The sequence below is a fragment of the Rattus norvegicus genome, chromosome 2 (assembly GCF_036323735.1).
Source record: "Rattus norvegicus strain BN/NHsdMcwi chromosome 2, GRCr8, whole genome shotgun sequence".
Lineage (NCBI taxonomy): Eukaryota > Metazoa > Chordata > Mammalia > Rodentia > Muridae > Rattus > Rattus norvegicus.
The window spans coordinates 26,129,534-26,155,443 of NC_086020.1; the positions used below are offsets into that span (position 1 = coordinate 26,129,534).

The 25,910-nt window shown below is 37.6% G+C and overlaps 1 protein-coding gene across 10 annotated transcripts in view; it reads right to left on the bottom strand.

The window, feature by feature from the left end:
- Tent2 (terminal nucleotidyltransferase 2) overlaps positions 1-25,910 on the bottom strand; it is a 52,316-nt gene that overhangs the window by 14,384 nt on the left and 12,022 nt on the right. For 4 of the 10 annotated variants that reach the window (XR_010063621.1, XR_005500310.2, XM_063282026.1 and 1 more), the window contains 7 exons: positions 21,604-21,718; positions 21,434-21,525; positions 20,401-20,479; positions 17,874-17,943; positions 15,031-15,107; positions 14,577-14,705; positions 735-778 (listed from right to left, as the gene is read on the bottom strand). Coding sequence is in view for 8 of the 10 variants with exons in the window: in XM_063282026.1 (XP_063138096.1) it covers positions 735-778; positions 14,577-14,705; positions 15,031-15,107; positions 17,874-17,943; positions 20,401-20,479; positions 21,434-21,525; positions 21,604-21,718 (606 nt within the window). In the remaining 2 variants the exon portion in view is untranslated. Of the gene's footprint in view, positions 1-734; positions 779-14,576; positions 14,706-15,030; positions 15,108-17,873; positions 17,944-20,400; positions 20,480-21,433; positions 21,719-25,910 lie in introns of all 10 variants that reach the window. The other 6 variants (XM_006231778.4, XM_063282027.1, XM_039102524.2 and 3 more) reach the window with 4 other exon arrangements.

The following is a 25,910-nucleotide window of genomic DNA, read 5'->3' on the forward strand; positions in this document are numbered from 1 at the left end:
TGACCCACAGGATACTGGGGGACCCCTACACTACTTCTGAAACCTTTATTAGGCAGCATCCCACAATACAAGGATTATTACCATACCTCAGCTATCAGAGTCAATTCAACGAAGCTGCATGTCAAGCATACTTACACACGTACAACAAGAACTTGTTTGAATACAAAGCACACCAGCTGCATAGGATACTCTCCTTTGCAATATGCCCATCACGCTTTTTAAAAAAAAAATCTTTTATGCATGAAATACATAACATAACATATGAAGCAGGCCAACATTATATGGTTTCAGAAGTTTTAGAAGGTTGTCCAAACATTCTAGAGAAGCAGCTGAATTATTATTTTTAAAACAAATCATGAGCTATGATGACAGAGTAAAGAAAAATTATCAAGAACTAAACACAAATACTATAAAATTATATAAAACAGTATGAAGAGTTGGAGTAAGACCCAATGAGCCCTGACCAACCAAGTATGTGATTCGTATTAATGATAATCATGCATATCATGCGAGAAAAATTCAAACAACATAACTGGCCAGATGACCAAACAGTAACACAATATTCTAGAAACATGAACAAGCTATTTAAATGTTCTCAAGGCCAATACTTCAGTCTACATAGAAAATGTTATTACGTATTTAGCTTTATAATTTTTATATTCACATTAATACTGCATATAATAACCCCATACATAATTGACAATATATTATGATAATTTATAAGAAACACTTACTGGGTAAATTTTTTGGAGGGATGGAAGGATGGGTTCAGGTAGGGCTATAAAAAGAAAAAGTTTACAGCTTCTGTGATTCACATGACTCATATTACAATGCAAACTTTTGTCAGCTTTGCCTCAGGTATGAGACAAGGGTTGACACTAAAATTCAAGTTTTCGTGTATTTCATGGAATCTAACTCCTACATTTTTAGTTCATGTAAATTGACCACTTAAGATTTTGTTAATGAACTATGTACCTTCCTATATATAAATGAATGTTTCCTCAAGGTTTTAGAGTAGGAGTCCACCAACAAAGGCACACATGTCATTCAATTAAATATCAAACACAAAATAGGCAACACAGAATTCTACAGATTTTGAATGGACATTAACATGAGCATGACTATCAAAAAAGGTCATTTTAAGAGTGAGTTCAGTGTCCCTGTATCACTAGAACAGTTATCATCACTGTCCCTTATTTAAGTTCTATTAACAAGCAAGACTAAAGTTATAAGAAAATGGAGCTATTTAAAAATCAAAACCAAAGTCACATTCAGCTACATAATAACATTGCTTAAAGAACATCTCAGTAAAGATTAGAAATCTAAATCATGAGATGTACAACCACCCTAGAAATAAAAATAAAATATATCACAAGAAACTCATTACCCTCATTTAGACTATTTTTCTTTCTTTCTTTTAGGCAAGGTTGGCCTCAAACTTACTACTTAGGTGAGAATGACCTTGAATTTTGGGCCTTTTGGCCTCTACCTACCAAGTGCAAGAATCACAGATGTGCACTGCCACACCTGCTCTGGATGCTGGGAATAAAACCTGTGGCATCACACACGCTAGGAAAGCTCTTACCAACAGAACTACATCCCCAGGAAGTTCACAACTCAATGAATTTTGAGCAAACCCAATCTTATTAAATATGAAGAAAAAAAATCTCATGTTATCATAAATCTGACATAAAAGACAAGATACCTGTTATTCACGATGCAACTCTAAAATATGGACTATGATAAAATATAAGTGCTTTAATTCCAAGATGAAGACATGTATTAGAGTATATGATAAAGTATATGATATGATAAAGTTTGTACTTAAGAAAAAGGAGTACATTATGTATAATTGAAGCTTAGTAACAAAGAATACCTAATACTTTGCTACTTAGCAAAAAAATTTAAATAATCTCCATTTACAGACATGTAATTAACCATTATGACCAGCTTATATGGCCGACAACTGTCACTTCTACAAAGCAGACAGTACAGGGTAGGATTATACATTTACATTTCCCTTTCACATACTTCACTCCTAACTGGGAAAATTACACTAACAATTTTGCAACATGAACATGCAGATTATGAATGAGACTACTATAAAGAGAAATATGTAATTGTCTACTTACCAAAGTCACCCTTATGATTAATGTTATATACACGCACAGTCATATATACTTCCCCAGAGGCATTCAGACATGCACCATTCTCTAAAACCTTCCATAAACTCAGACCCAGATACTTTAATTCTGAATGTCTTGATATTTTTATAAAACTTTTAATGGTTTCCTAATAAATTTCATTATAATACAGAAATAACCTTGTGAATCTCTTACTAGGAACCAGTGTGCTTAAAATTAAATAATTTACTTAAAAGTAAAATAAAACATTAAAATTTAATGTTTAATTCCATTAAATACTTCATACATTAAATTACAAAACAAAAAATGAAGACAAATTTTTTTTAAAAAACCACAGAATTGCTTATCACATTCTAGAACCACTATTTGAAATGACAAGGGAAAAAATACCAATAATTGGGCTTAGAGTCATTCAAAGAACCTTTAAAAATAAGGGATTTAGAAGATTTGAATGGTTTCCACAGTCTTTTATGTTTGAGTAACTGTTTGGGAAGGACTAGGAGGTATATCTTTGATAGAGATGCGTCACGGGGTGGGGGGGACCTCTGTCTGGCTCCTGCTGATGGATCAAGACAGGAGTTCTCAGCTGTTCCTGCTACCATGCCTTTGCTCCAGTATCATGAACTCTAACCCTCTAAAATCATAGGCCCAATTAATTGCTTACTCTTTTAAGTTGCCTTTTAACTTATGGTCATGGTCTTTTGTTATAGCAATAGAAAAATAATTAAGAGGGAAGTTGGTACCAAGAAGTGAGCTACTGATGGGGCAGACCTGATCATATGGGGGTTCTAGAGGAATATGGAAGACTTTGGAACTGAGAACCAGGAAAATGGTCTAATATTCTAAGTATATCTTAATAGGCTATCCTTGTAGGATCTTGGAAGACTGAGAGTTACGTTGACTGTGAAAGCCCAGGCCAAGAGGTTTCGGAGACTAGAGACCATTCTTGTGATGTTTTGGCAAAGAATGAGGCTGTTTTTCCTGTCCTAAGATTTCTCCTGAGGCTAAATAGAAAAGAAACAGACTAATTTCTTTGGCAGAGGAGATTTCAGTCTAATTCTGACCTGATGCTATCAGCAATCACTTATGTAGTAGGTCTATAATGAAAAAGAATATGAAGAGCAAATAGAAATATAAACATACAGCTAAAGGAAAAAATGAACACCAGGAAACTTGATGCCGGAGCCAAGGCCATGCTGAATGAGATGAGAAGATTAAAGAGAAGTTTGCTACAGAACAGAATAAAAGGAAGGGTGCTCCCAGGGCAAGACCCCAACCAGCTAAGCTTACAACTTAGAAAAAGAAAGGCCTAAGGAATTTTCTGTTCCTGAAAATGTAACAAGTAAGAAAAACTGCAAACATGATTCAAGGGACACTGGCTCCATCCCAGGCAGGCAGTCAAGCTCAGCAGTGCTCTCCACATGGTTCTAGCTCTAGAAACAGAAGGATGCATGCTTTAAGAAGGTTAGTGCAGGAAAGCTGACCTGCTGAGGTCAAGTGTGTCCCAAGAGTCCCTGCACAATGAGGCCATTCATGAAGCTATCAAAAGCGAAGCCTGGATTTCACTGGAGAGCCCAGGATATTAGAGATACCAGAATCAAGAGACATCTGCCAAGGAGAACTACACATGAGGAATATAATGGTGTGTGTGTGTGTGTGTGTGTGTGTGTGTGTGTGTGTGTGTGTGAAGGTATGTGACAGGCACCAAAGCTGGAAGGGAAGAGGAGGCCTTTGACATCAGACACACAGCTATAGGATTTGGAGTTTGTCCTGCTGGGTTTTAGTCTTGCTTTGGTTCAGTCCCCATTCCTACTCCTCCCTTTTGGAATGGTAATATATACTGTGTCACTATATGTAGGAAGTATATACTTTGCCTTTAAACTGTTAAGGGGGAGTACAACTTAGAGATTGCCTTGAGTCTCACTGGGCCTTAAGATTTTAATAGTATTGAGACTGGAAAAGGCTGGGTACTTTTTGAATTGAACTAAAAGCATTATACATTATAATCATGAATGAGAGTGGTGAGCACAGATTCATATTTCTAAATGTTGTCCTCAGTTGGTGGAACTACGTGGGAAGAACTAAGAGGTGTGTCACTTTGGGGGGGGGGTTCTTAGTTTTTAAAAGACTTGATGCCACTACATGTCTCTGCCTCAAGTTTGTGGATTAAGATGTGAGTTTTTAGCTGTTTCAATGACAAGCCTTTGCTCCACCATCATGGACTCTCAAGCTCTGAAACTGTAAGCCCCAATAAACATTTTCCTTTACAAGTTATCTTAGTCATGCTGTTCTTGTCACAGCAGTGGAAAAGTAATCATGACAGATATCATTCATCAATTTCTTTGCCTTACAACCTTAGAGATTTTTTAACTTTAGGGGTTAAAGAAGAAGTAGATGCATTTATAACAGGCAGTTGTAAACACTAACATGATGATAGAGTCAACGAGTTCTCTAGTTTAAAAAAATATCTTATTCAAAAACAACAGAAACTCAGAAAAAAAATCTGGCTATATAATTCATTTTTATTTAAGAATTTTGGATTTTAATGTATCTTTTAACTTTATCTTTCAAAGGAAACAAAATATAACAAAAGTTCGTTTTCAATATAAAACTATTAGGTAATACCTTGACACAGTGAGATTACTACAAAGTTGCACCATAAGCATTCCATAATGATTTATCAAAACTTTTTAACAGCCAAAGAGTATATTTTCAATACTAAGCAGTCACTAATTTCTGCCCAGGAACATGCTAGCCAATCATAATATTCCTATTTCTACCCAACTGATAATTTTATCTTGGTAGCTCTTATTTTTAGATTGTCTTTAGAATCTGTTCTCAGTAATTTTCCTGTGAAGCTTTGATCAGTGATTTCCTGAAATATGTGAGTCTGTGACTGACTGCTAACATGCATCATAAGAAATGCTATGGTCTTTTTAATCTTTCAACATACAGAACACCTGTTTTACTCACAGCAACATTATGTTTTAAACCTTCAGAAAGCTAAATAATAATCATTTACTTTTAGATGATTACTTATCTAATTATTTACTGGGGGAGGCGGGGGAAGGAAGACCACAGTGGGTAGAGGAGGGCCCAGGAGCAAGCAGCAGGGCCTCAACACCACCGGAACCTGAAGGGACTGACCAGATAAACAGTTCTCTGCACCCAAATCCTGTGGGAGGGAGACCTAAACCTTCAGAGAGGCAGACACGCCTGGGAAGCCAGAAGAGACTGCACTCTGCACACACTACTGATTCCAGAGGAAAACACCAAACGCCATCTGGAACCCTGGTGCAGGGAAGCTCCTGGAAAGGGCGGTGCAGATCTTTCTGGTTGCTGCGGCCATGGAGAGCTCATAAGCAACACCCCACGAGCAAACTTGAGCCTCGGGACCACAGGTAAGACCAACTTTTCTGCTGCAAGCGACCTGCCTGGTGAACTCAAGACACAGGCCCACAAGAACAGCTGAAGACCTGTAGATAGGAAAAACTACACGCCCGAAAGCAGAACACTCTGTCCCCATAACTGGCTGAAAGGAAACAGGAAAAGAGGTCTACAGCACTCCTGACACACAGGCTTATAGGAGAGTCTAGCCACTGTCAGAAATAGCAGAACAAAGTAACACTAGATATAATCTGATGGCGAGAGGCAAGCGCAGGAACCCAAGCAACAGAAACCAAGACTACATGGCATCATCGGAGCCCAATTCTCCCAACAAAGCAAATACGGAATATCCAAACACACCAGAAAAGCAAGATCTAGTTTCAAAATCATATTTGATCATGATGCTGGGGGACTTCAAGAAAGATGTGAAGAACTCCCTTAGAGAACAAGTAGAAGCCTACAGAGAGGAATCGCAAAAATCCCTGAGAGAATTCCAGGAAATCATAAATAAACAAGTAGAAGCCCATAGAGAGGAGTCACAAAAATCCCTGAAAGAATTCCAGGAAAACACAATCAAACAGTTGAAGGAATTAAAAATGGAAATAGAAGCAATCAAGAAAGAACACATGGAAACAACCCTGGATATAGAAAACCAAAAGAAGAGACAAGGAGCTGTAGATACGAGCTTCACCAACAGAATACAAGAGATGGAAGAGAGAATCTCAGGAGCAGAAGATTCCATAGAAATCATTGACTCAACTGTCAAAGATAATGTAAAGCGGAAAAAGGTACTGGTCCAAAACATACAGGAAATCCAGGACTCAATGAGAAGATCAAACCTAAGGATAATAGGTATAGAAGAGAGTGAAGACTCCCAGCTCAAAGGATCAGTAAATATCTTCAACAAAATCATAGAAGAAAACTTCCCTAACCTAAAGAAAGAGATACCCATAAGCATACAAGCAGCCTACAGAACTCCAAATAGATTGGACCAGAAAAGAAACACCTGCCGTCACAAAATAGTCAAAACACCAAACATACAAAATAAAGAAAGAATATTAAAAGCAGTAAGGGAAAAAGGTCAAGTAACATATAAAGGCAGATCTATCAGAATCACACCAGACTTTTCGCCAGAAACTATGAAAGCCAGAAGATCCTGAACAGATGTCATACAGACCCTAAGAGAACACAAATGCCAGCCCAGGTTACTGTATCCTGCAAAACTCTCAATTAACATAGATGGAGAAACCAAGATATTCCATGACAAAACCAAATTTACACAATATCTTTCTACAAATCCAGCACTACAAAGGATAATAAAGGGTAAAGCCCAACATAAGGAGGCAAGCTATACCCTAGAAGAAGCAACAAACTAATCGTCTTGGCAACAAAACAAAAAGAGTGAAAGCACACAAACATAACCTCACATCCAAATATGAATATAACGGGAAGCAATAATCACTATTCCTTAATATCTCTCAACATCAATGGCCTCAACTCCCCAATAAAAAGACATACATTAACAAACTGGATATGCAACGAGGACCCTGCATTCTGCTGCCTACAGGAAACACACCTCAGAGACAAAGACAGACACTAACTCAGAGTGAAAGTCTGGAAAACAACTTTCCAAGCAAATGGTCAGAAGAAGCAAGCTGGAGTAGCCATTCTAATATCAAATAAAATCAATTTTCAACTAAAAGTCACCAAAAAAGATAAGGAAAGACACTTCATATTCATCAAAGGAAAAATCCACCAAGATGAACTCTCAATCCTAAATATCTATGCCCCAAATACAAGGGCACCTACATATGTAAAAGAAACCTTACTAAAGCTCAAAACACACATTGCACCTCACACAATAATAGTAGGAGATTTCAACACCCCACTCTCATCAATGGACAGATCATGGAAACAGAAATTAAACAGAGACGTAGACAGACTAAGAGAAGTCATGAGCCAAATGGACTTAACAGATATTTATAGAACATTCTATCCTAAAGCAAAAGGATATACCTTCTTCTCAGCTCCTCATGGTACTTTCTCCAAAATTGACCATATAATTGGTCAAAAAATGGGCCTCAACAGGTACAGAAAGATAGAAATAATCCCATGCGTGCTATCAGACCACCACAGCCTAAAGCTGTTCTTCAATAACAATAAGGGAAGAATGCCCACATATACGTGGAAATTGAACAATGCTCTACTCAACGATAACCTGGTCAAGGAAGAAATAAAGAAAGAAATTAAAGACTTTTTAGAATTTAATGAAAATGAAGGTACAACATACCCAAACTTATGGGACACAATTAAAGCTGTGCTAAGAGGAAAACTCATAGCACTGAGTGCCCCTGCAGAAAGAAACAGGAAAGAGCATATGTCACCAGCTTGACAACACACCTAAAAGCTCTAGAACAAAAAGAAGCAAATACACCCAAGGGGAGTAGAAGGCAGGAAATAATCAAACTCAGAGCTGAAATCAACCAAGTAGAAACAAAAAGGACCATAGAAAGAATCAACAGAAGCAAAAGGTGGTTCTTTGAGAAAATCAACAAGATAGATAAACCCTTAGCCAGACTAACGAGAGGACACAGAGAGTGTGTCCAAATTAACAAAATCAGAAATGAAAAGGGAGACATAACTACAGATTCAGAGGAAATTCAAAAAATCATCAGATCTTACTATAAAAGCCTATATTCAACAAAACATGAAAATCTGCAGGAAATGGACAATTTCCTAGATAGATACCAGGTACTGAAGTTAAATCAGGAACAGATAAACCAGTTAAACAACCCCTTAACTCCTAAGGAAATAGAAGCAGTCATTAAAGGTCTCCCAACCAAAAAGAGCCCAGGTCCAGACGGGTTTAGTGCAGAATTCTACCAAACCTTCAGAGAAGACCTCATACCAATATTATCCAAACTATTCCACAAAATTGAAACAGATGGAGCACTACCGAATTCCTTCTATGAAGCCACAATTACTCTTATACCTAAACCACACAAAGACCCAACAAAGAAAGAGAACTTCAGACCAATTTCCCTTATGAATATCGACGCAAAAATACTCAATAAAATTCTGGCAAACCGAATCCAAGAGCACATCAAAACAATCATCCACCATGATCAAGTAGGCTTCATCCCAGGCATGCAGGGATGGTTTAATATACGGAAAACCATCAACGTGATCCATTATATAAACAAACTGAAAGAACAAAACCACATGATCATTTCATTAGATGCTGAGAAAGCATTTGACAAAATTTAACACCCCTTCATGATAAAAGTCCTGGAAAGAATAGGAATTCAGGGCCCATACCTAAACATAGTAAAAGCCATATACAGCAAACCAGTTGCTAACATTAAACTAAATGGAGAGAAACTTGAAGCAATCCCACTAAAATCAGGGACTAGACAAGGCTGCCCACTCTCTCCCTACTTATTCAATATAGTTCTTGAAGTTCTAGCCAGAGCAATCAGACAACAAAAGGAGGTCAAGGGGATACAGATCGGAAAAGAGGAGGTCAAAATATCACTATTTGCAGATGATATTTAAGTGATCCCAAAAGTTCCACCAGAGAACTACTAAAGCTGATAAACAACTTCAGAAAAGTGGCTGGGTATAAAATTAACTCAAATAAATCGGTAGCCTTCCTCTACACAAAAGAGAAACAAGCCGAGAAAGAAATTAGGGAAACGACACCCTTCATAATAGACCCAAATAATATAAAGTACCTCGGTGTGACTTTAACCAAGCAAGTAAAAGATCTGTACAATAAGAACTTCAAGACTCTGAAGAAAGAAATTGAAGAAGTCCTCAGAAGATGGAAAGATCTCCCAGGCTCATGGATTGGCAGGATTAATATAGTAAAAATGGCCATTTTACCAAAAGCGATCTACAGATTCAATGCAATCCCCACCAAAATACCAATCCAATTCTTCAAAGAGTTAGACAGAACAATCTGCAAATTCATCTGGAATAACAAAAAACCCAGGATAGCTAAAACTATCCTCCACAATTAAAGGACTTCAGGGGGAATCACTATCCCTGAACTCAAGCAGTATTATAGAGCAATAGTGATAAAAACTGCATGGTATTGGTACAGAGACAGACAGATAGACCAATGGAACAGAATTGAAGACCCAGAAATGAACCCACACACCTATGGGCACTTGATTTTTGACAAAGGAGCCAAAACCATCAAATGGAAAAAAAGACAGCATTTTCAGCAAATGGTGCTGGTTCAACTGGAGGTCAACATGTAGAAGAATGCAGATCGATCCATGCTTATCACCCTGTACAAAGCTTAAGTCCAAGTGGATCAAGGACCTCCACATCAAACCAGATACACTCAAACTAATAGAAGAAAAACTGGGGAAGCATCTGGAACACATGGGCACTGGAAAATATTTCCTGAACAAAACACCAATGGCTTATGCTCTAAGATCAAGAATCGACAAATGGGATCTCATAAAACTGCAAAGCTTCTGTAAGGCAAAGGACACTGTGGTTAGGACAAAACGGCAACCAACAAATTGGGAAAAGATCTTTACCAATCCTACAACAGATAGAGGCCTTATATCCAAAATATACAGAGAAGTCAAGAAGTTAGACCGCAGGGAGACAAATAACCCTATTAAAAAATGGGGTTCAGAGCTAAACAAACAATTCACAGCTGAGGAATGCCGAATGGCTGAGAAACACCTAAAGAAATGTTCAACATCTTTAGTCATAAGGGAAATGCAAATCAAAACAACCCTGAGATTTCATCTCACACCAGTGAGAATAGCTAAGATCAAAAACTCAGGTGACAGCAGATGCTGGCGAGGATATGGAGAAGGAGGAACACTCCTCCATTGTTGGTGGGATTGCAGACTGGTACAACCATTCTGGAAATCAGTCTGGAGGTTCCTCAGAAAATTGGACATTGAACTGCCTGAGGATCCAGTTATACCTCTCTTGGGCATATACCCAAAAGATGCCCCAACATATAAAAAAGACACGCGCTCCACTATGTTCATCGCAGCCTTATTTATAATAGCCAGAATCTGGAAAGAACCCAGATGCCCTTCAACAGAGGAATGGATACAGAAAATGTGGTACATCTACACAATGGAATATTACTCAGCTATCAAAAACAACGACTTTATGAAATTTGTAGGCAAATGGTTGGAACTGGAAAATATCATCCTGAGTGAGCTAACCCAATCACAGAAAGACATACATGGTATGCACTCATTGATAAGTGGCTATTAGCCCAAATGCTTGAATTACCCTAGATGCCTAGAACAAATGAAACTCAAGACGGATGATCAAAATGTGAATGCTTCACTCCTTCTTTAAAAGGGGAACAAGAATACCCTTGGCAGGGAAGAGAGAGGCAAAGATTAAAACAGAGACTGAAGGAACACCCATTCAGAGCCTGCCCCACATGTGGCCCATACATATACAGCCACCCAATTAGACAAGATGGATGAAGCAAAGAAGTGCAGACCGACAGGAGCCGGATGTAAATCGCTCACGAGAGACACAGCCAGAATACAGCAAATACAGAGGCGAATGCCAGCAAACCCCTGAACTGAGAATAGGACCCCCGTTGAAGGAATCAGAGAAAGAACTGGAAGAGCTTGAAGGGGCTCGAGACCCCATATGTACAACAATGCCAAGCAACCAGAGCTTCCAGGGACTAAGCCACTACCTAAAGACTATACATGGACTGACCCTGGACTCTGACCTCATAGGTAGCAATGAATATCCTAGTAAGAGCACCAGTGGAAGGGGAAGCCCTGGGTCCTGCTAAGACTGAACCCCCAGTGAACTAGACTGTTGGGGGGAGGGCGGCAATGGGGGGAGGGTTGGGAGGGGAACACCCATAGGGAAGGAGAGGGGGGAGGGGGATGTTTGCCCGGAAACCGGGAAAGGGAAAAACACTGGAAATGTAAATAATACTCAAGTTAATAATAATAAAAAAAAAAAGACCACAGTGGTGGATTAGCTTAAGTTGGCCAATTACTGTTTTTACCTAGAAATAGCTGATAACATTGTCATTAAACATAAACATTAAACATAAACTGCTTCAGTAAAAACAGAATCTCAAAACAATTTCATTATTCTGACAAAATTTTACTTCTTGATGAAGTTTCAATTTGTTTACAAACCAGTTTAAAGCACTCTAAAGTACTAAAGTAGTCAAGAAAATTAAAATTTAAATGTAACCAATAGGTCAGAGGACTGGGCATGTATCATATAGATGCATGCATGTTATGACAATCAAATATAATTTTTCAATTACTACCAAAATTGAAATGAATCAACACATGGTTATTATATTGTTCTTCATACTACATATAAGAAATCTTTCAATTTTTAGTAAAAGTTAACTGAGATATAAAAGATGATAGCAGCCCTAAAAACTTATCTAAGAGATAATACAACTGGAAAATTGGGAAAATAATGATTAGTGATAGTGATATTGCCTTACTTAGGGTTTGACTGCGGTGAACAGACACCATGACCACAGCAAGTCTTATAACTGACTGGGGCTAACTTTCACTGGGGCTGGCTTACAGATTCAGAGGTTTAGCCCATTATCATCAATGGGGGCATGGCAGCATCCAGCAGGCCATGGTGCATGAGGAACTTAAGAGTTCTATATCTTCAAACGAAGGAAGCCAGGAAGAGACTGGGCATCCTCAGGCAAATAGGAAAAGGGTCTCCAAGCCCACCCCCAAAGTGACACACTTCTTCCAACAAGGCCACACCTTCTAATAGTGCCACTCCCTTGGCCGAGTATATGCACCCATCACATTCCACCCCCTGGCCTCCATAGGCTTATTCAAACATAAGTCTATGAGGCCATACCTAAACACAGCATAATGCAAAATACATTTAATCCAACTTCAAAAGACCACATAGTCTATAGCAGTCTCAACAGTGTTAAAAGTCCAAAGTTTAAAGACTCTTCTGATTCATCTGATCACTTAACTGTAAACCTCAAAGCAAGCCAGGAAAACACCTGGGCATACTCCAAACCATCACAGGTTTGCAGAGTAGATTAGAACAATGTATCTCACATTCCAAATCATTTTTAAATGAGCAAGTTAGTCATCAAATCAACACATACCCAAGGTAGATCAGCAATAAATACACATTATGATTAACTTAAGACACTTTATGAAAAAAGAGGAGAGCATACTTTCTGATGACATCTAAAAAAATGTTTGGTGATTCCTATATTCAAAAGAAGATGACTACTTTGCATAATCTAGAAAATATATAATGTACAGTAAAATATTAAGATAAAAGATCTAATTTCCTATTAAAAATTGACAAAATTTTGACACATACCTTCTCAATATTTGCATACATCTGAATATACACAAAAAGTTATTTTTTAAATAAAATGATTGGTATGTTGTATAAGAGGTATCTTTAAAAAACAATCTTAAAAACATGACTGTGGTAACTACCCATTCCATTCTTGAAGGCTCGGACTCTTTGGCTAATTCGATAAACGTGACAAAAGTAGTTTGATATGTAAATCTGTTTATTACCGCCTTAGAACAAACCTCTGCAGAAAAAACAAAACAAAACTAGAATCAAAGTATATGAACTCTATTATCTCTTTCGGAATCTAAATGCAGAAGACACCAAACAACACAATAAAACTTTTTAAAATCACTACAGTGGGATAACTAGACCGCATGGCACTGACAGTGATCTTTAGTAACTCACAGAATGGTGGAAAGAGGTAACATCTGTTAGTGAAGGAAAAGTAAAGGTTCCACCCAGAGCTCATCAGAGCTCATCAGTCTGCACTGTATTTCTAGGGAACCTTCACAACTCTAAGTTCTTACAGCTACATTATGAAAAAGCAAAAATTACAAGTGCTTACATATTTTAATTTGCCACTAAAATAGAACAAAAGTATAGCGTTATCTGAGTGACCTCAGAGCTAACTAGACTGAATTAAAATCTGGAGACCAATCTGGAATTTGAGAACAGATTTGGAGGTTCATCAGGGGACCAGAGCTTTCTGTATATCCTTAAGCCCAGAACCGTCCTCCTCTCTCAGGAAAATGATGTTCTGATTTTACAGTTGTAAAAGGGCTGTACATGAAGGAACATGGGAACAGAGGGTAACCAGTCACATAATCCCATTCAACCAGGCAACTACAGGGCAACAGATGTCTCAGCCAGTAAACCCTCATGTCCCAGAGGCCAATCTGACAGAAGAGCCCAGCAAACATACAACCCAGTTGAGGAAAAGCCAAAGATTGATTATAAGCTTCTTGCCCAACAAGAATATCATTTAATTTCTATCAATTTTAAGTCCCTCCTAGTGCATGAGTGGCCAGGGCCTGCCCCTGAAGACCTCTAACTGCCATGCTTCACCCACAGAACCGTCTAACAGCCATAAGGTAGCCAAGCTCTGTCCTACAGAGTAAAAGCCCAAGATCAGGCTTCAAAAATCCCACCAATCCCAGGCCACTCTGAAAAAGTCCAGCCCCAAGAAGCCCTATTTAAAACCTGTCTCTCACTCTTTGTTCCCAAGCAGAGGCAGCCACCCTCCTATGCTTCTCCCAATGAATCTCTTGTATGAGGTTTGTTGTGCAGTGTGACTGTGTGGTTGCTATTCCTTGGCTCTCAACTGCCACACCTTTCTCCTCAGAGCTCTGATAATTACATTTGGGAATACCTTTCCCCTCAGAGCTGGAACATGTCTCAAATAAAATAGTCTTTCTGAACATTTATCTGTTGAAAGACAATGGGATCAACAACACAGTTGTGAGCCGTCTTTAAATATAAAAGTGGATATAAGAAAACTGTTAAAAGATAAAAAAGCATATTGAAACTTCTTCACAATGTTTTCCAAAGAATGAAATTTCTGAAATATTAGTTCAGTAACAAAACAGGATAAAAAGTTGTATAGGCCTTAGAGAACTTTTTAAAACAATGCAAATTATAAATAAGCAAAAAAGATACTGCAATGAGGTTTATCTGAGTTTCAATTTTAAAAAGTGAAAAAACTCCCATAATACTTACTTTGTAAATAGTGCAAAACCATCAATACAAGACTATAGCTGCTTAAAGTGCCTCGACTGGCATCATTTATCTCGTGATGACTTGCCCACTTCTTAATCACCAGGACTAATGGACGAACTCGATTTTCAACTGCAAGTAAAGTTAACACTTAAAAATGATCATATCACAGTTACTTTGAAAATGTGTATGATTTCCTAATTCTATGCCACTAAGCACTGTTTCTCTCTACGCTAAAGGTAATGCTCACCCTTAATTTGTTACTTCAAAGCTTACCTTAATTTCCTTTAAACCATCATTTCCTTAAATACATATAGTAACATATTATCCAAAAAAGCAAAAAACGGTTTAACAAAACACAAGTAATGAGATATTGCTATTTACTGTAAACATAAAGGGTCATTGAAAATATAGGAAAAACAGAAGCTGGTTATTTACAAACAAACCAAAAACTTACGGTATGCATAAGTTCTGAGAAGGAATGTGTTTCTAATTCCAACGGTATTGTTTACATTTAAGTCGAATTCCACACAACTATTTAAAAGAACAAAGGAAAACACACTTCAATATGAGTACTTGGAGGTGGACTAGTAATTAAACTGATTCCAATCCATCCACTAATGCCACATGGAATGAAAACTACCACAGAATGTGTTTTTAAAATGAGTCACTAAAGTAGGAATATATACCTAGTGTATCAGTTAGTTTGGTATGTATTAAAAATATAAACTAAGATTACTATTTAAAAGACCCATAATATATTAATGTTTCTAATTACTCCAAATGAGGTTTTAAAATCTTGTAACCTTTTCTAGATAAACAAAATCCCATGACTGAAACATTCCTGTGTAAACTATCCCACTAAGTTATAACTTCTCAATGCATAGGTTTACCTACTTTCAAACAATAAAAATAAAAAGACAAATATTCTTTTCAAAACTGGCTGGAAAATTCTATGATAAATGCAGGTGCTGATGATCTAAGAAGAGACACATTACTCAAAACATCACCAATGGATGCTTCTTTGAAGCAAAATACCCAACTCATAACATAGAAAACAGGGCAATTATTGTTAAAATCTACAAGCAAGGAAAAATTACTTTATATAAAATAGTTCCACTTACACTCCTTTTTCTATTGGCTCTAATTTCTTTTACTACTACACTGTGCTATGAAAAGACGGCCAAAGGGGTAGGTAAGAAGACTCGGCAAGTGAAGGTGCTTGTTGCCAAGACTGATGTCATAAACTCAATCCCCAGGAACTCATGATGAAATACGAGAACTAAGAACTGCATATGTACTACATTGTGCTATACATGCACATACATACACTAAATAAACGTACTCTCCTCTTAAAACACTATCGAGAATAAAATTCCAGGCCTATGATGATAATACATGCCTCTAACCTAACACTTGGGAAGCCAAGACAGAATTAAGACTTTAAAGTCAGTCTGAGCCATGTGTGAGGTCTTATCTCAAAATAAATTAGTCTATCAATTAATTAAAATAATTCTTTTCTTTCTTTTTATTTTTAACAAAATCTGAGGTTTACCTTATAATTTTCTTGCTTGGGGAAGCTAAAAAAAAAAAAATCTAACAAGCATCCCTCATTTCTGTTCATAATAAATGGATAGTATACGTATTAGTGCTACAGAGATAAGCACAGCTTTGGAAACTTAGTGACAACAGCTACAGTCCTTATGTTTGTGTGAGAAATGCCAAAGGCAACTGCTTTATCCTCTGCATAACTCAATGTATCACAAAACCATGTAGGTAGAGACCTGAAGAATTAACTCTTTTCAAAGGGGTTAGAGAAGTATGTCAGCAGCAGATTACCTGCCTGCACGACTAATGCTCTATGTGAACATTCTCCAGCATTAGCAGAAAAATAATTTTCTAAAAGTATGAACTGAATATCCACGATGTTTCCTCCACAGGACTAACAACAGGTTTCTCACACAAATTGATAAAAAAAAGAATTAAGTATAAGATCATTGTAAACAGTGAAAAAGTACTAACTAGAATATGAAAAAGGGCATCTCTCTGCACCACAAGAACGCTTTAACAAGAAGGGACAATGTCACCTAGGCAACCTCAGGTGGGAACATAGGTATTAGGCTAGCAAAGTTTTTGCCACACCTTGCACAAACAGAAAGATGGAGTTTTTAGCAAGAAAACAACTCTTAAGTATATAATCAATAACTAAGAAAGTTCAATCCTGTACATGCATATGTATGTGCATATAATTTCAGTGTTAGCACTGCAAATACCAAGAAAACCTGTCTTATCATAATCCTATGTTTACAAGACAATTTATCCAACTGTTCAACAAATGAAGTAACCCACACTTAACTTTCCTTACTTCTGCCTGCCTGTTCATTTGTCTTGAGACAGACACTCACTAGCAGCCCACACTGGATCTGAACTCATCATCCTGCTGCCTCCAACTCCACTGCTGTGACTACAACACTCGATTGTACCATTTACATTCTTATAAATTCAAATAGTATGTAAAATCTTCTAATACAATATTCTTAAGAATAGAACACAGCCTAGGAGAATATAAAGAAAAGGTTAAATTTCTGAAACTGTTTTACAGTTTTTGTGTCTATCATTCCCTATACTCTCTATGTCTTTAAGTGAAATATAATTTGTTTAATGAAACTTAAAGTTACAACAAACACTTTGACATAAATACATACCAAACTTTATCAAAGAAGGTATGTTTTGGGGAACACATTATGAGAAGTTTTAAATTTTAAACTGGGTCCTCCTTGATTGGTCTGGACCTCACTGTACAGACTAGAGGTTCTCAACCTGAGTTGCAACCTCTTTAAAGGCCAAATTACCCTTTCATGGCAGTAACCAATACCATCAGAAGATATGATTCATAACAGTGGCAAAACCACAACCTGAGGAACTGTACTGAAGGGCTGCAGCATTAGGAAGGTTAACAAACACTAGGGCAGACCAAGCCTGGACTCAAACCCACAGAAATCCATTTGCAAGTGTGCACCATTATGCCGAGCTATAAGAGAATCATTTTAAAACCCAAATTGGATCGTCCCAAATATTCAAAATTCAAGCAGAGTAGCTAAGATCAGGTAAGCATGAAGACTGCTCAGAGGAGGAAGAAGAAGAGGAGGAGATTATTTAAAAAAATATTTCTAAAACCTTCAAGATAACCTGCTGTGCTGTAACACTGATTTCGTGGCTCTCCATCCACATTAGGTAACTAGCCAACATTAATCTAAATCACATGAGAAAAGAGGGGTGGGCTGGTTAGTAATTATTTACCTGACTTTATCCCTGAACTTCACAATTGGCACTTTTGCACGAATCAGCTGAGGTCTCTCAATATAGCCAGCTGAAGAAGAAAGAGGATGTGAGTATCTGCCAATGTTTCTATTCATAATGTCCCAATGTAGTTTTAAAAGTAGTATTTTAATAAACTAAACCAATATAAGAACAAGCATACTGTCCTTTAAAGTGAGGAATGAGGACGTGGAGAGAGTTCTAGGAAGCCAGGGCTACATAGTGAGTCCCTGTAAGGTATGGAGGGAGGAAGGGTGGGTGAGTTAAAGAGTGAATTCCAGGAAACAAGGAATGAATGCACAGTGAGATCCTGTCAAGTGGGGTGGGGGTGGGGCTGGAGGTAGGGATGGGGCAAGGACTGGAAATCAAGAAAAGGAAAAGGAGGAAAGAAAGAAGGAAAGACAGACATCAAGTCCTTCTAAAAGTTGCCTATACTGTTTTAAAGGGCTTTACGGTTTTTTTGTTTTAAAAAATACAATCTAATACATAATAGTATCTATAAAGCCATTCATTGGAACATGACTGCAAAAATAGCTAAAAGTAAGAAAATTGATAAATTCTGGTATGACAAATAATAAGTGGTAACCACAAAAGTCAGCTGTATTGCTCAAATGCTTATAAATTGGTGAGCTGAGGATAGATTCAATTATGTATGATCTCAAAGGGGATAAAATAGATAAACACATTTTTAATTTCATCAAAGAAATAAAGAGTTGTAGAAGATAACACATGTAAATTGCAAAAAAGTATGAAGTGCGGAGGTTAAGAGCACATCCTGCTCTTCCACAGGACCTGGGTTCAGACACTAGCACCCACACCTGAGAGCTAATAACAGCCTGCAACTCCAACTCCAGAAAATCCAATGCCCTCTTCTGGTCTCCATGGCACCTGCACTTTTTTGCACATACCCAAACACAGACAGATAACTAATTAAAAAGAGAAATACTTTTTTGAAAAAGATTACAAACCTTTATCATGGGAGCAATGTTCTAAGTTTTTAACTATAGAAAAGGACAAAACCAGATTTAAGAAAGAAAAAAAAAGAACTAAAAAACTCTGTGGATATGTTTTTGGTAGGGAGGGTAGTTTTCCTCCACGTGTATATGTAAGTACACATGCATGTGAGTCCATGTGTGTGGAGTCCAGAGGTCAAAACCCAGTGTTTTCTTCTATATTTCTCCAACTTTTTTAAGATTAAAAATAAATGTCAGTGAATCTTATGCCCAATAATTGGACAGAATGGGTGGTCATAGCCAAGATCTTCCTGTCTCTGTGCCCCTCCTGACCCATGTTCATCATGTTTTACATGGGTCTAGAGATCTGAACTCAGGCCCCCATGTTAACACAGCGGGTGCTTCGTCTATTACACTTTACCCCAGCCTGTTTGTTAGGTTCTACCACAGTAGGAATGATTAAAAATCCACTGACAATATGAATTATTCCTTTATAGGTGAAATAATGTATCAACTCCAATAAATGATTTTTTTTTTCCTACAACAGATCTAAACAATTCGAGGATAGTGACTTGTTACTTGGCTTTATATTTCCCAATCAATTCAAAGCCTTGTATATAAATATCTGTTAAAAAATGGACAAAAAAAAAAATCTCTCCAGCATCAGTTCTAAGTATATGATGGATTAGCATAGGTTAAAATTTAGTGAATAAAATCTTTCAATTAAATGTTCTAAGTCAACAATTTTGCTTTCTCTGGGGGTAATACACTTGAGCCTCATGTTTAGAGCTCACATCTGTAATATGAGTAAAGTTGTATACTACTGCAGAATAGAAAGTTCTCCCTTACAAAGACAGTCCCTCAAGGTACGCAAGTGGCCTCTAAGCACCAGTTCTCAGCCCCAGAATACTCTAAAGCCCATGATGGCTAGACCCAGCTCCTTGAGACCCAGTTGCTCCCAAGCAGAGGCAGCCACCCTCGTATACTTCTCCCAGTAAATCTCTTGGATGAGAGCTGCTGTGCAACTTGTCTTTGTGGTATTCCTTGGCTCCCAACTGCAGGATACCTTTCCCCTCAGAGCTCTAACACTTCCTCCTGTAAGGCTATTTCCAGGTCTTGGTTTTGGCTGCTCATTCATGCCTACTTCCCAAGAATCTAAGACCTTCTGAGAAAAAGAAGGGAAGCTTATATATCTTCAAATCTCAAAATATCTTCAAAAGAATATTTTTCAAGTAAATTCAATAATGATTTGCTGAATCATGCTTTTTAACTTAAAGCTAAAAGTCAGAAGTTAAAAGAAGACAAAAGATAGGTGATACACACCTATCACTCCAGAACTCAAGAGGCTGAGGCAGGAGGAACACAAGTTCAAGGATACCCTAGGCTCTATCAAGACCCTCTCTTAAAAAGAAGAAAAAAGAAGTCTAAAAGAATTTAGTTGGAAGAAAACAATCCACAGTATATCTATTCTCATCAGAAAATAAACAATTCTTACCAGAAAAATTAAGTGACCAACATTTAAGTAATAGTTACGTCAGAAGGCGTATGAGACTTACAAAGTCTAGTACAGAAGTGCTTATGGACTAAGGTGAGGATATGTCGTGCTTCAGTCTTCTGATTTACCTGGAAAAAACACTGAAAAGTTAAAGTGTTTTTTCATTATTTTTCTTAGCTTGGTGTAGATTTTTTTCTTAAAGTCACACTTTAAAGTAACAGCAACATAAACAGCAGACCTACTCTTCTCTCACGTTTCTTCCCAGCATATGACTACAAAAGTCAGCCTCAGTGCTCTCTCTCATATCCATATCCATAGCTCAGCAACTACAAGAGGCTGTGCTGGGTAAGTTTACGGAATACCTACTGTGATAGTACTAAGATATATTCAAAAGATCAATTAACAGGAAATTCAAATAAATACAATTATAAATAACACAATTGTTAAATAAATATAAAAGCAAAAATAGTACCTTACAAAAATTGTTAAATTTAATAAATCACAATAGTCTTAAAATAAGTCTTCATTGAAGCCTTTTCCGCCCCCCCCCCAAAAAAAAAAAAAACCTCAAAAGTCCACAGCATTGGGGCTGGAGATTTAGCTCACCTAGGAAGCGCAAGGCCCTGGGTTCGGTCCCCAGCTCCGAAAAAAAGAACCAAAAAAACAAAAAAACAAAACAAAAAAAAAAAAAAAAAAAAAAAAAAGTCCACAGCATTTTCAGGGGTTGGGGGACAGATAAAGATTTTTAAAAGGAATCACTGAGAATCCAAAGGAAAGGAAATCTATCAAGAAGATAACTACTACTACATGCTTTGCTTCATAGCATCCTGGTAAACACTCCCAGTGACATTTCACATGAAGAGGCGTCACTTGACAAACCACACAGAGAAGCTAGCTCACATCAACAGCTCAAACCAATTACTGCTAGAGCTGCTCTTGCACACACCATGCTAGAGGTGCCTTACATGTGTGGGCAGGGGAGAGGTCTTTCTGGAACTAAACAGAAAATTCAGACGATGAATTAAACATAAATCAAGGTCTACTCCTTGGCTGGTATATCATAAGAAATGACTTGGAATCACACCATCACTTACTGGTTCTTCTTTAACAACTAAGCATAAATCGCCATCGCTGCTTCGGGCACCAAATCCATTTAAAGACGATCCAACCAAAAAGAGTCTGCTTTCTAAGGAAGCAGAAGAAGACAGTAAGACATCTGCAGGTGCAAACAGACAGCAAAGGCATGCAGAGAAGGCACACGTACGTGGGAAGAGCAGCTGGATCTCTCTCTGCAGCTGTGCTCTACAGAGTTCTTTCTTCTTCAAGTCACTTGCTTGCTGTTGACAAGTTTCAAACAACTCTAGTATCTGCTGACTCAGCTTGAATACACCATGAAAGAAAACAAAACCAAAACACTTGTTCAGAAACATAACTACTGTACAACGCAGTATAAATGAATACTGCCAGAATTTTAAAAATAAATACATATTACCTTCTTAACACTGACTCAAAGCTACTGTTAACCAAGTACAAAGAACTGACCGTAAAACTATACATGAATTTCCTAGAATAAAATACTGTATAAGTGACGGAAGGGTAGTCAGACAATTCATAGTGAGTATAATTATGGCTCATCAAACTAAAACCCTCTTATCACTGTCTGCTTTTATGTGGACCATGAAAAAAAAGACAGATGACATATTCTAAAATATTCACTACAGGTCCCTTTCAAGAAGTTTGCTTAACCTCTGATAGTCGTCACACCAATGAATACTACATGTAAGATTTTAGGAAGTCCCGTCTTTCATAGTCACACAAACCACCCTCTATTTTTGACAGCTTTCTTGGAACCCTGATGTCTTGAGATGAGGCTGGCCTCTGCTGTCTCCTTTGTCTAGGTACCTACATAGTCAGCATTTTCCTTCACCCCCAGTTCTCTGTCACCACAGGATGATAAGTGACACCCTTATATGTACTGAGCTACATTTACCACAATATACTCTGCTTCTGAATTTTTTTTTACTATAATATTTTTCACTGGTATACTCTCATGGTATTCTAGTCCTGATATTTTAAATTCTAGTATACTGCTTCAGCTTTAATTTCCTGCTCAACTCACTTTCTTATCACCTCACATCTAACATATCTGCTCTAGACTTGGTCAGGAGTCCCTTGAGATCACCTTTTCTTCCAACCCATCAGCACCTAAGTGGTCCTGATGTCCTTCCCTATACAGCCTCTATCCCAGATGCATCTCCTGAACTCCTCTGTTACATCACGCACTAGCAAGATTATCCCTCATACGCTAATGCCTATGCTGCAAATCTTTACCTGAAAAAAATATATTACTACTTCCTCTCTTAAATTAAATGTAACATATACAGAAAGACAAAACTGAAAAGCTTTTTAGAAAGCAGAGTCTTGGGGTTGGGGATTTAGCTCAGTGGTAGAGCACTTGCCTAGCAAGTGCAAGGCCCTGGGTTCGGTCCTCAGCTCCGGGGGGGGAAAAAAAAAAAAAAAAGCAGAGTCTTTCAAATGTATGGTGTAAGAGTTAGCGTAGCTTAGTATCCTTAGCCTATATTCTGATGTCTCTGGTTAATACTGTTCCCATTTTTCACTACTCCATTCCAAAATGTTTACTGACTTCTTCAAGGCCCCTAAACTTACTTTCTCTTGCAGATAAGCTCACATTAAAATTTTCTAAGAAAAGCCAAGCGTAGTGGTGCACATCTGCAAATCCCAGCAATCAGAAGATGAAGGTAGGAGGATCAGGAGTTCAAGGCCATCCTTTGCTTCATAGGGAATTCCAGAACAGCCTAGGCTACATGAGACCCTGTCTCAAAGAAAAAAGGGAAAAACCTAAGAAAATTAAAAATACCAGATTCAATTCTTCATCTTGCTGAGACTAACAAATTAATATTCCTGAAGGAAATCTCACCTATTTCCTTCTTTCTATGTTCAAATCTATTTTCTCTACCAATGCTTTTATATCCAGGTCTGCTGTTCACCTCAGGAACACAAATAACGTCATCAATTCTTAATCTCTTCTGCATTTTCAGGCTTTCCTGCTTGAGCCTCCCCATAGTCTATATATACCCAGCCAAAAGCCTCACTTGTCATTCATCCACAGAAGTGTTATTTTGTATCATATCCAGAGTATTTAAGAAGATGCAAGAGCTGCTGACACCTTGACCATGAAACTGCCATGATTCTTTACAAAAACCTACCCACAAAAAGAGAGAGAACAACCAGAGAATAAAACAGATCAAACTAAAACAAAACCAAACACTGGCAACAAATACAACATAAATGACTGAGTATCCTTCATGAACCTTTAATCTAAGCAGTAAAGGTCAAACTCTAACAGCAGAATGGCACAGTATCAAAACAGTGAGAAGAGAAGAAAACAGCATACGGACGGCCCTTAAATCAGACACTCAGAGATCAAATGGTCTCTAGCTACTGCCTTTTGCTTCTTTCCCTCCAAACTGAAGGTTCGCTGTTGATGCAGTATACAATTCTAGGAGGAACCTTCACAAGCTATAATTTAAAAGCAAATGCAAGAAGTTCTTAGAAAGCTCAAGGACTCAACTGTCAGACACTGAAATCTAAACAGAGCAAAGCCATGAGAGAGAGAGGAAAGGTCTAGAATGATTCTGACTACTGAGGGTATTTGATGTTTGGAAACTCTTTTGGTTACCATAACAGAGACAGAGTTGTGTGACTGGCATCAAAAGACAAGGGATACAACTAATTATCCTACAAGTTGCAAGGTTGACTGTTCCCTGGGAATATTTGGTCTAAAGCATTAATAATGGAGAAGAAAAAGTTCCTGTTCTAGACAAAAGTAGGAAAGAAGTAAAACAGAGAAAGAGCCCTAGAGCCGTGAGGCTAGCCTGCCCAACTTTCTCCATCTAAAAGAACAGAAAAAGTAGTCTTCAAATCAAACACAAATAAAACACAGAGAGGGGGGAGGGGAGGGGAAGGGAGGGGAGGGGGGAGGGGAGGGGAGGAGAGGAAGAACTAAAATCTCAGGAATAGGAATAAAATTTAAAAAAAAAGTTTGGGAGTAATACCTGAAAAAGATGTGAAATAATTTCCATAAAGTTTTCTAAGAAAAGAATGAACAGAGAAACACTGCTAAGATAAAACACATTTCCATGGAGACGTGAGGACATTTTAACATATTTTTAAATGCCTTTTCTCATTTTAATTCTCTGGGAAGACAACAATTTAAATTATACATATGAACACTAAAAATTTATTTTAGAAAAAAATTTATGACAGCAGCAAAGTGCATGAAATTATTGACAAATCTACTTTTCAAAAGCTATGCAGGACATATAGACTGGCATTCACAAATACCGGCATGACAGACATGTAAATATGTGAGAAGTAAGCCTGTATGCTTAACATCTGTGCTCCCGGACGGCACTTGGGGGCTGGAGGTGGAAACAATATGAGTCTGAGGTCAGTGTGGTGTACAGAGCGATGCCCTATCGCAAGACAAAATAAAGACATGCCATACTAATAGCTCACAGGACTATCGGTAAGCATATTAATTTTCCTGAAATGAATATGTACAGTCAGTATAATAATTTTTTAAGAAGTAGGCTTCTTTCTAATAATTAGAAAATGTGTGCTTTATTTGGAAAAGTGAAAGATCAAGAATAGTCAAAAGGAGGAAAAAGAAGCTAAAAAGATACAGCTGCACTGCCAAGAAAAAGACAGAAATATACATATATTCATGACTAATACATGACAGCCGGAAGCTGACCCAAAACTAAAACGTGAGAGAAGTATGGACTAAACTAAGATTGGGCCTATGATCAGTCATATGTTGGCATATTATACTAATTTAATCCTGGAATGGCTAAAGATAAAAGATTTACTAACAATATTGATGACATTTTATGTACATAGTTTACCCTTCGCTACAACAAAAAGATACAGGCACCCAGGTTTGTGTAAAAAAAAAAAAGGTTAGTGTAACAATTTTAATGTCATATAAATACTAGATTTTATTCATCCAGAAAGGTTGATAAACTAGGACCCTCAGGCCAAATACAGCTTCCAGTCTGTAATATATGAACAAGCTAAATAATTTTCACAATTTATTAAGTAGAGGGGAAAAAAGTCAAACAGCCCAAAAAGCTTGAATGCCTAGAATATTTGTTATCTGGTCTTTATGGGGAAAAAAAGCTTGCTAATTGAAGTAGAAGCAAGTAATCCCAGACATCCCAGTAGGTACAGTATCTGTTGCATAAGACAGTGGGGAGACAGCAACAATGCTGAAATAAAACTTACTGTGGTTATACGGGAGCCAAAATGGTGCACATCTGTAATCCCAGCACTCAGGAAGCTAAGGCTGGGGCTGTGAATTTGTGGCCACCCCGAGCCACAAAGCACAGCCCTATCTATCCATAATCTTTACACACTATCTCACATATCATTTCCCTGCCATCTGTTACAACTTAATGCTGCAGGATGTCTTCTTATCCAGATACATTAACACCTAAGATGACAGTCCACCTTCAAGGCCATCTCATTCTAAACAAACCAACTCTATTC